At 50.6% G+C, this 10,838-nt stretch overlaps 1 protein-coding gene across 1 annotated transcript; it reads left to right on the forward strand.

The window, feature by feature from the left end:
* N7489_004876 (molybdopterin oxidoreductase family protein) lies at positions 1–3,215 on the forward strand (the record flags this gene model as incomplete). The annotated part of the gene is made up of 6 exons (XM_056710628.1): positions 1–149; positions 220–330; positions 390–623; positions 682–2,426; positions 2,484–2,530; positions 2,559–3,215. 6 exons carry the CDS (start codon positions 1–3, stop codon positions 3,213–3,215), a joined length of 2,943 nt encoding a protein of 980 aa, XP_056569049.1.
* Positions 3,216–10,838: the final 7,623 nt, after the last annotated feature.

Genomic DNA, 10,838 nt, shown 5'->3' on the forward strand with positions numbered 1-10,838 from the left:
ATGGATGCGCAGGGATACGAAACACGCGACTCCATTAACAATGTCTGGGGCGCTCGTACACCATATAAGCATGAGTGGCCAAGCCGATGCGACGCCCATATTATCAAACCGCCCGAAAAATGGGTCCAAAGCGCCTGTGTGCTTTGTAGGTATGTAGTTGCTCAAGACGGCTGTGACAGACCATATATGGTTCACCCGATGACTGACCAAAGTTTTCAGCAATGGATGCGGAATGGATATCGGCGTGAGAGATGGCAAAGTCACTGGGGTGCGTGGTCGTGTTTCGGACCGCGTGAATAAGGGACGACTAGGTCCAAAGGGCTTGCACGGGTGAGTCATCAACGAGGATTATCCAACGGGAGAAATGACTTATTCAGGACCTGATACAGATGGGCCTCAATCAACCACGCCGACCGCCTTAAATATCCGCTGATTCGCCGAAACGGCAAACTCGAACGGGCAACATGGGATGAGGTCATGTCACTGATTGTTGACAAGGCGCACGAGGTTCAATCTCGCCTATCGAATCATGGCATTGGCTTTTACACCTCGGGGCAACTGTTTCTGGAAGAATACTACGTCCTTGCTATGGTAGGCAAGGCAGGTCTCAATACGCTGCACATGTACGACACCGCGAGCCGGCAGTGCAATGGTGCCTTGAAAAGCTGACACTTTAAGCAGGGACGGCAATACTCGTTTATGCACTGCAACGGCCGCAGCTAGCATGCGCGAATCCTTTGGTAGTGATGGCCAACCGGGATCCTACGGTGACATCGATTATACGGACTGCCTCTTCCTGGTAGGCCACAACATGGCGCACACTCAAACGGTCTTATGGTCCCGCGTTCTAGATCGGCTACAAGGACCTCAACCGCCCAAACTCATTGTCGTGGATCCAAGAAGGTCAGATACAGCAAAGCAGGCGACTGTGCATCTGGCACCGAAGAGCGGGACAAATGTTGCTTTACTCAACGGCCTGCAGTATCTGCTGTTTACCAATGGGTGGATCAACGAAGACTATGTTTCAAAGCATGTTGTCGGGCTCGAAAATCTCCGTACGGTTGTGGACCGGTATACACCCGACATCGTGGAAAGAATCACAGGCGTCCCCGTCTCGCAGCTCCACCAGGCCACAGAGATAATTGGAACCGCTGCCAGTCTCCTGTCCACTGCCCTACAGGGAGTGTACCAGTCGAACCAGGCGACTGCCGCTGCTTGCCAGATCAACAACATCAACCTGCTCCGTGGCCTGATAGGTAAACCTGGAAGCGGCATTCTTCAGATGAACGGACAACCCACTGCCCAAAATAATCGGGAAGCTGGATGCGACGGCGAGTATCCTGGGTTCCGAAACTTCCAGAACCCTAGGCACATCCAAGAAATTGCCGATATATGGAACATTGAGCCAATCAAGGTCCCTCACTGGAATCAACCCACGCACGTTGAAAATATGCTCAAATATATCAGCGAGGGTTCTATCAAAATGTTCTGGGTTTCTGGCACCAATCCTCTCGTCAGTCTGCCGCACCTACAGAAGGTTCGGGAGTTATTGACCAAACCGGAATTGTTCGTGGTGACCCAAGACATTTTCTTGACTGAAACTGCTGCCATCTCAGACGTGGTTCTTCCTGCTGCGCAGTGGGGAGAGAAAACAGGTTGCTTTACCAACGTTGACCGGACCGTGCATTTATCCCAGAAAGCGGTCGAATCGCCAGGCCAGAGCAAAGCCGACATGGACATATGGCTAGATTTCGCGAAGCGGATGGACTTTCGTGATAAAGATGGGAAGCCACTAATCCCGTTTACCAGCCCCGAAGAGGTTTTCAATGCATGGAGGAAGATGTCTCATGGCCGCCCATTGGACTGCACCGAGATGACTTACCAGAAGTTGTCTGGTGGTTCGGGCATTCAATGGCCGTGCACCAGCGTATACCCTCAGGGCAAGGAACGTTTATTTGACGACGCCAAATTCTTCACCGATACGGAATACTGTGAATCCTACGGGCACGATCTCGAAACAGGTGCACCTTTCACAAAATCGCAATATCAAGCGATGAATCCTGCAGGGCGAGCCATCCTCAAAGCGGCCCACTACAAATCGCCGTTTGAAGAAATCAATGAACAATACCCTCTGCGACTCACAACTGGCCGCAATGTCTACCAATTTCATACACGTACAAAGACTGGCCGCTCTAAGCGGTTGCAGGAGGCATACCCCGAACCTGTCATTCAGATCTCTAATACAGATGCAGACAGCCTGCATCTCGTGGATGGAGAAATGGTCGTGGTCAAATCGCGACGCGGCAGTCTTGAATTACCAGTTGCTATAGGTGACATAAGTGAGGGCCACGTCTTCATTCCGTTTCATTTTGGCTACTTTGATGCCACGGATGACAGGGCACGCGCAGCAAATGAGTTAACGCACGGTAAAGACGCAGAGTTCTCAATCGTCCATCGAATCCTCGATTACTGATTAATCACAGAGCAATGGGACCCTGTCTCGAAGCAACCTATGTTCAAATCCGGAGCTGTTCGTATAGAGAAATGTGTCCAGATAGAGGGAGGGAAGGCCAATCACGCTGAAGAAAAGCACACTGAAGCTGTCCGAAGAGTCGAGAGGGGCAAAGAAAAGGGCAGAGCCTGCTGCTGAAAAAGGAGGTCAGATGGGCAACAAGGAATCCGTGCGACGGCTCGAATTGTGGATGGGAGCGACAAACGAGGGCCTTGAGATACTACTTGAAATCTACAGGGACTTGATACCTCGTTTAGTCCACGATTTGGAGGTTCAGGGTGGGCTGGAGGTAATGCGTCGCCTATCTACAGAGGTTTTGCATGAGTTCAAACCGGTGATTGATAGATATCACGGAAGTCGTCAATACGGTCGAAGAGTTGCCCAGTATCTGCGAAAAGCTGTCTTTCCAGCAGTCGAGGAAACCAAGGACCCGTATGAGGCACTAGCAGCTCTGCAATCGCTGGATCTCTTCTTAACCTATATAGAAGGTCACCTCACAGCATTATCGCCTGCTAGTCAAGCTGTGTGGGATAGCGAGTTTGTGAACGCTATTTCCTTCGCACAAGGCAGCATCCAAAGACAAAGGGCGTGGGTTAATCAGCATATAAAGGTCAAAAGCCCACAGACACTTCTAGTTCCAACAGTCGCTGCGAAAGATCTTTACGACAACCAGTCGAGTATGGCAGGACGAATACGATCTTAGGTCGAGCCCATTCCGCATGACAACGTATTGATACCCAAATATACTACGAAGCACAGTACCAAGTGAAAAACCGCATGAACCTCTCCCAGAGCCTAGGGTGCGAAAGGTTGATTGAATAAATTAGGAAGGAGCGAATTGATGAGCTAGGTAAACTGCATGTTAGATGATTACGGGAGATATCAAAAATAATGAAATGCTCCATCAAATATAGATAATATGGAAGAAAGTACCCTGCACTTAAGCTCGTTTCCAACCAGTTAGTATACATTGGATCCCCCATCAATAGAAACATGGTTTCAAGAATGGTATCACTAGGTGCAAAAATAAGTTTACACATATCGTATCAGCGTCAAGCACCGCAAATTGACACCGATGTAGGGATATTCGCGTTCCCCAACTATTTAAGTTATCGATTGCTTCCTTCACTGTAGCTGAACTTGGGAGGCCGTTAGCCCCCCGACAAAACAACAATATATCTGGAATCTATACATCAACAATCTACACGGTTCCTAGGTATTATATATATATATGCTTATCTGCATATTGTTGCTGAATTACCTTTACTAGGCGGTCCGATGATGGTGGTAGGTGTCGGCTGTCTTGCAAAAAATATCAACCAGGCCTGGACCCCGATACCTCGAAGTCGTCGACAGTGTCATCCCCAACCTGCACCAGATGTGGTGGTTATAGACAGTGGCTGTATTATGAATGAAAACCCTCGAATTTGTACGGTCATTCGATACGTCGAGGGTCACCGTCAGTGGCTGAGACAGGAGGTCCAAACAAGAACACTTTTAAGTCGAATGGACACCACGGCGCCGAAATGACCGCAGAAGGCCTTACGGCCAGATTCGATAAGATATGTGGCTGATGTAGATCAGGAACGTACAGTGACGCAGCAAAAAATCTAACACCCCTAACCCCACACCCCCTTGATTACATAATTTTCTGCCAGTACAAAAGCTCCATGAATTCATACTATAAATCTAGTATGGTGTATACCACCCCCGGCTCTCAATAATAGCCTCTACCCGGTGCGGCATCGTCTCAGAGAGATGCTTCATATAATCCAGATTCAATCTTTCCCATGCTTGCTACGCAGTCTCGACTAAAATAGCCTTTGTTATATCATTATTCCTTATATGAATAAGATCAGGCCGAAGCTTATAGATTTCTGTTGCGATATGAGGCTGGTGCAGATCAGGAACCAAGCCGCACTGTCGGAATTAGCTCCGAAGTGTCTATACAGACGACCAAGTTGATTTCCAATCAACTTGGCTAACTGTTGTATATATAGGCTCATGTATCCCTCTGAAATAATAAGACAATTCATACCTCTGAACTACAACAGGTTATGAGCCCGGGAGCAAACACTCGGGTGCCGTTTCTACTCATCTGAGAATCATCTTGACCATCTTGATTATAGATCTACCCCGCTTTCATTATCCTCACTATGTCTGCTCTGGTCCATGACTCGCCCGACCGAGCGGTCACGGCCATTGAGCCTCTGACAGGCAGCGACAATTTCGCAACCTGGAAACGTCTCATGACCTCCTACCTCAAAGCAAGGCAGGTCTGGGATGTAGTGTCGGGCGGCCTTCAGCGTCCCGATTGTCTATTCAAGTACGCCAAACCCATTACGGCGGATATCCACCCCTTGGTGGAGCCCCACCTCAACGGGGCGGTGAGGCAGCGAGCCATTGAAGCGCGCCTCGAAGTGGAGGTCCAGGCGTTCGAGCGCCACCGTGAATGGTCGCGTCGCGAAGCCGAGGCCTACCATACTATTTTCCGGTACCTGTCCCCCCACATTAGCATTCATGTCGCGGGACTCGAGACGTCCCGTGACCTCTGGAATGAACTCGAAGAACGATATCGGCGGATGGAACTCGCCACGTTCTGCGAGCTGTTCGCCCAGCTTCGCGAAACCACTGGCGAGCGCTGCGGCAGTGCGCGCGAATTCGTTGACCGTGTACGGTTGCTGGTACATCGATTGAATGCCATCGCGCCCGGGTCGATCGGCGATCGAGCACACATCGCGATCCTGCTCACGCAGATCGGACCAGAATATGTCCTGATTGTAGATGCCATTCAGAATGACAAGGATCCAGTGAATCCGACCACGATCGGAAACCGTCTGTCTAATGCCGAACAGACGGTCCGGAGAAAAGAGTCTCCAACGCCCTTGCAGGCAGCATCTGGACCGTCCATCAATACGGTGCAGCAGACTGCCAAGAAATGCAACTATTGCAAGAAGCGCGGCCATGTGGTCGCGCAGTGCTGGAAGAAACAGCGAGAAGCACAGCCGTCCAGGGACCATGCCCTGAAGGCTGAACGGAGTGTTTCCGGCTCACCAAGAAATAACTTGCAAAATATACCATCAAGCCAGGTGGGAGATCGGCAGGGCCCGCCGACTTCCAAGAGACCGAGGATCAATATCGTGAGGGCGAGGGTGACGACCCTTTATACCCACGCACCGCAACCCCGGTGGATTCTGGACTCGGCCGCCACCAGCCACATCTGCTGGGACCGGAGCTGCTTCAGCAGTCTGCGGCCCCACCGCGAGATGCTGGACACGGCGGGCGATCCAGTGGAAGCCGAAGGGATTGGTACGGTGAAGCTCACGCTCCGGGGGAAGTTCAACCAACCCCTGGTGTTGAAGAATGTGTACTTCGCGCCACGCGTCGGGATGAACCTGATCAGTGTACCGAAGTTATTGCGAGACCGCTACTCGGTGGTGGCGCACCCACAGAATGTCTTCGTGCAACGCCGAGGACGGACCGTGGGGACCGCCTACCATGCGGAGGAGGATCTACTGATCCTGCGGTGCCATGTGAGCAGAAGATCTCGAGAGCGAGTCCAACTGGCGAGGGCGCCGACGACCCACGGCCATGCAGATTCACTGGAACCGCAGGCGGTGGCCATGGACGTCGACGACCCTCAGGAGTCAAGTGACGCAGAATGCGCAACGTCAACCTCTGAACTCGGTGGTGAAGCTGTGATACTCGAAGAAGATGCGTGCAAAGGAGTGGACCAGGCCTCCGAAGCGTTGTGGCACGCTCGGATGGGACATCTGAACCGGGGAGACTTGAGGGTGGTCCTCCGGCAGACCGGCACTCCGTACCGACCGCTAACGCAGGCGCAGCTGCTGGCAACGCCGCAGTGCCCAGCGTGTATGTCGGGTAAGCAGCATCAGAAGAGAAACTCCCGTGCAAGACGGCCACGTCTGCATTCAACGGGAATTTTTGAAATGATCCATTCGGACATCATGGAGATGCCGATTGCCAAAGATGGCTCCAGGTACGTGATCACCTTTACTGACGATTATTCTCGTGGCTCGTGGGCATATGCCATGAGATGGAAGCATGAAGCGCTGCGGAAGTTCCGACAATTTGAGGCCTGGGTGCACCGACAGTTCGGCGCCCAGATCAAGAGGTTCCTCACCGACAATGGGAGAGAATACTTGCCCGTCGGAACACACCTCGAGTCCCAGGGAGTCGAGTTTGTCACCTCGCCGCCATGACTGCAAAGGGCAGAATGGACTGGCGGAACGCACGAATCGCACTATCCGGGAGCGGATCAACACGCTCTTGTCTGATGCGAACCTTCCTCCTTCCTGGTGGACCGAGCTTGTGGATACGGTGGTCTATCTGAAGCTGCGCGCGCCAGCATCAATTTTGCGGAAGAAGACGCCGTTTGAAATTTTACACGGGAAGCCGCCTCAGCTGTCGCATCTACGACGCATTGGCTCCCGTGCCTGGGTATTGATCCCGAAAGAGCATCGAGCAAAACTCGGGCCGAGATCATCCGAGTGTCGACTGCTAGGCTATTGTGAACCGAACCAGTACAAGCTCTATGAGATACATTCTGGAAAGACAGTCTTTTCCCGTGATGTCGAGTTCGATGAGTGGCGCCACCGGGGGAAACAGGCAACGACCTCCCGGACAACGCTCCTCCATCACCTGTCTTTCCATCAATGCCAAGTTCAGCCAGAGGGCTGCTAACACCACCGGCATCGCCAGTACCTCCGGCGAGTGAGCGAGAGAAAACACCACCTGGGCGTGAAGAGGAGACACTTCCAGTAGTGAATCCAAGCCAACAAGGAAATGACTTGACATCGGATCTTGGGTATTCGATCTATGGTCGCAGACGAAGACCGTCGCGGCGACTCCTGGAGTCACTAGGCAAGGTGTACTTGGCAGGCACATTGAATACCGCACCGGCCAGACAAGTCGACCCGGCGACCTTCCACGAGGCCGTGTCAGGCCCAACCCAGCTGGAATGGTGGGCCGCCATCCAGAAAGAATATGCGTCGCTTCTCGAACACGGAACATGGGAAAAGGTTCGGCGAGAGGACGTCCCAGCCGGAGATCATGTGATTGGCTGTAAATGGGTCTTCAGGACCAAAGCCAACGGAACGCGCAAGGCGCGATTGGTCATCAAAGGTTGCCGGCAGAAACATGGCATCGACTATCACGAAACGTTTGCTGCTGTGTCGCGAATGGACTCCGTCCGCTGCATTGTAGCCAGCGCCGTGTTGCGCGGATGGAAACTCCACCAATTCGATGCTGTCACCGCATTTCTCCATGGGGACGTCGATTCGTCTATTTATATGGAATTGCCCGAAGGCTTCGAAGAGCCAGGGTACGTATGCCGGCTGCGCCGCTCACTGTACGGGCTGAAGCAGGCTCCGCGGATTTGGTACCAATGCGTCCACCGCGTGCGACTTTTTGGTGCCGAAGACCGGTCTCCCCATTTCGACTGATGTTCAACCATGGCACTACTTCGGAGATATGTGGCATTGGCATTCCTCGAGAGTATAGTATTGCCACACCTAGCTGACCCGGCAAAACCGCTGGCTCTGAGGAATACATAATTAGTCGAAAACGCCATTGGGACTGAGTTCCCAGAGAGGAGCACAAACCCGATAGACACGTATTCTGTTTTCGGGGTATTTAATATAGCCTCGATGGCCATGAAGCTGTGCTGTGGCGATGGGTGGCTGTTTCTGTTTTGCTCATTCATGTTGTTATGGTATGAGTTCCTCTAGCAGTTTGGGAAGAAAGGAAATGAAGAAAACACTACAGGTGTGAAAAATGAACCTGGAGAATAACCAACAACGTAGTATCAACGCATAGTATAGATAGGTTAAACGGCTTTTAGACCGAGTAAACTCAACATAAGAAGGGGTGATATCCTGCGAGCTAACATTTCTGATTGTGTTGACAGTTATCGACCTGGGAATTTGGCGTATTGACTCTCGACATGCCCAATTGTATCAAAATTGATTGAAGTGTGAGGGCCCGTCAAGGGGCCTTCAGGGGTAATCCTCCAATGTTAACAATCCGACTGACAATACCATGCTATGGGAAAAATGGGCGGAAGATGAATAAGCCAGTCATGAAGAATCCACAGTGGTATCCTAAAGTTGGCAATATTCTCCAACCCCTTATATTTTGCCGACTAGGCATGGGTACACTACCGTGAATTCTTTACTCATACTTGGTTATTCAGTACCCGACATTGCGATATGTGGCGAGGTCCTGGTGGGATAAATACAGTGGTCCTGGTCAACCAGTTCGAAACATCCCTGTAGTCCGTGCTCTGGATTGCTAACAGCAAGGAAACCTTTAAAATTACTGAATCACTAGCATTTTATCAAATGTTCAAGGGTATATTAAGGGTTCCACTTATATTCATGTCTCGCCATACAACCCGACAGCGTCTTTTGGACAATTTCGACATACAACGTGCTAAGTTCAAAGAAGAGCTTATAGCTATATGCTGAACAGTCGCTCTATTTCTTGTGTTGTAGTTTATAGGGATTATCTTAATTGTTCTTCCAGAGGAAATACGTGAGGCTATATATACCGCATGAGCTCCAGGTTGATTAGAAATCAACCTGCTTGTTTGTATAGACACATCAGGAATTAATTCCGATGGTGCGGCTTTGTTCCTGATCTGAACCAGCTTCATATCACAACATATCAGCACAAGTCATCGGGATACCGTGCTATATGAACAGCATCGCTTACTGCCGGCTCTGTTGTGGACATGTTTGAGTTTAAAGGCGTGGAAGCCTAGTAAATTTTTAGCATGTCTCGAACTCGGACGGCAAAAGCAAGGGCCATACCACTGGAGTCGCAACCAGCAGGACGCTCAGAGTGAGATCCCAGCGCAATCATATTATTTGTTCGGAAAAGCTAGAAGCACCGTGAAAGCGAAGAAGAACAGTCCGCTGTTACATATCCGGCGCTTCCAGGGTAATCTAACGAAACATGTAAGGTGGTGTTTGCGGAACGAGAGAGCTACCAACCGCTGTGAACTCACAGTCTAAAGTTGATTAGCCCGCATCGGTGTGATGTTATCGCCTACTTAAAAACATGAGAAATTCATGCTACCCACTGAAACAGTCTCCTCAACTTTATGAGTGGCTCATTCGACAAGTTCCTCACATGCATGCAACAATATATATATTTGGGCATTTGTCAGCTCGCACGCTCCATGTCATTTTACTGAATTTCAAGCTTATTTAAGAAAACGACCAAAGCGCTGAAATTTACAGCTCCGATTACCCCATGGCCCATAATTATATGAGGGTATGTTGGACATACAAGAATCGGCAACCGCAGTGGCTATTTATCTAACCATTTTGGGCAGGGGTGACGGAAAGCATAAGCTCATTGCATTACCCGCATTTTCAGTTGACTCTGAGCGCGTTGACAGGACGGCGTCGCGTGATTACTAGCATTCGCCACGCAGCTGTGCACCGCATTCCGCACAATCGGAAAACATTCCTTAAGATCGTTCACGTGGCCATCAAATTTTCGAATCGCATCGCTGGCTTCAAAGACTCCCAAAGTCTTTGCCGCCTTCAAAACTTCGTGAAGACAGCGCTTTCAGACTTCGACCAGCTGAAGAGCCCAGCTAAAGCAAAAGGCCCGCCTACACATTTTTTGTGTGAGGCCCGCCCCCATCATTTGGATTGGCGGTTGATCTTGCTTCCGGAAGCTGTCAACAGAGTGCTTCAGGGCAGTGAAGACGACTTTGTCTCTATAGTGGAACAGTTTCTACGCGCGGAGTTCAAAAGTTCTTAGGGGTCGTCGGTTTATCCCTACAACGCCAAGCGCATGGCGAACTGCACCGTCTCTCTGCTGTGGCTGATATGGAAGAATACATAGCATAGATTCTGATATTGCTCTTATACAGTACTCTCAAGTTTCGTGAACAGACCTTCCACTGCTGCTTCCACTCCTGCTCTGCGCTGGTTTCCTCGGTTCGGGATGTGTCAAGAGCCACTCTTACTGAAACGATAGCCCGAATCAAGCACGGGTCTCCAGAAGGACTGTTTGCAGGGTCGAAATGATACTGCAGAGCCAAACTTTGGGTCGCGTCCATTGTGGTGCTGACGATTTGTTGGAAGCCGACATCTCGGGTTGTTTTGGATTTTCTCATTCGCGGCCGTGTAGTTTTCGAAGCCATGGTAGATCCGCGAGCCATGGAGATTTGGTGGTCCAGGAGATTTATCTCAGGAAGAGATGGCTTGATTTGTAGGGTAGTTGGTATGGTAGTCATAGGTATAGCATCTTTGGCCGTGTCGGTGGATCGACTGTAGATGCTTGAAGT

Source organism: Penicillium chrysogenum (genome assembly GCF_028827035.1).
Source record: "Penicillium chrysogenum strain IBT 35668 chromosome Unknown utg000002l_segment0_segment0, whole genome shotgun sequence".
Lineage (NCBI taxonomy): Eukaryota > Fungi > Ascomycota > Eurotiomycetes > Eurotiales > Aspergillaceae > Penicillium > Penicillium chrysogenum.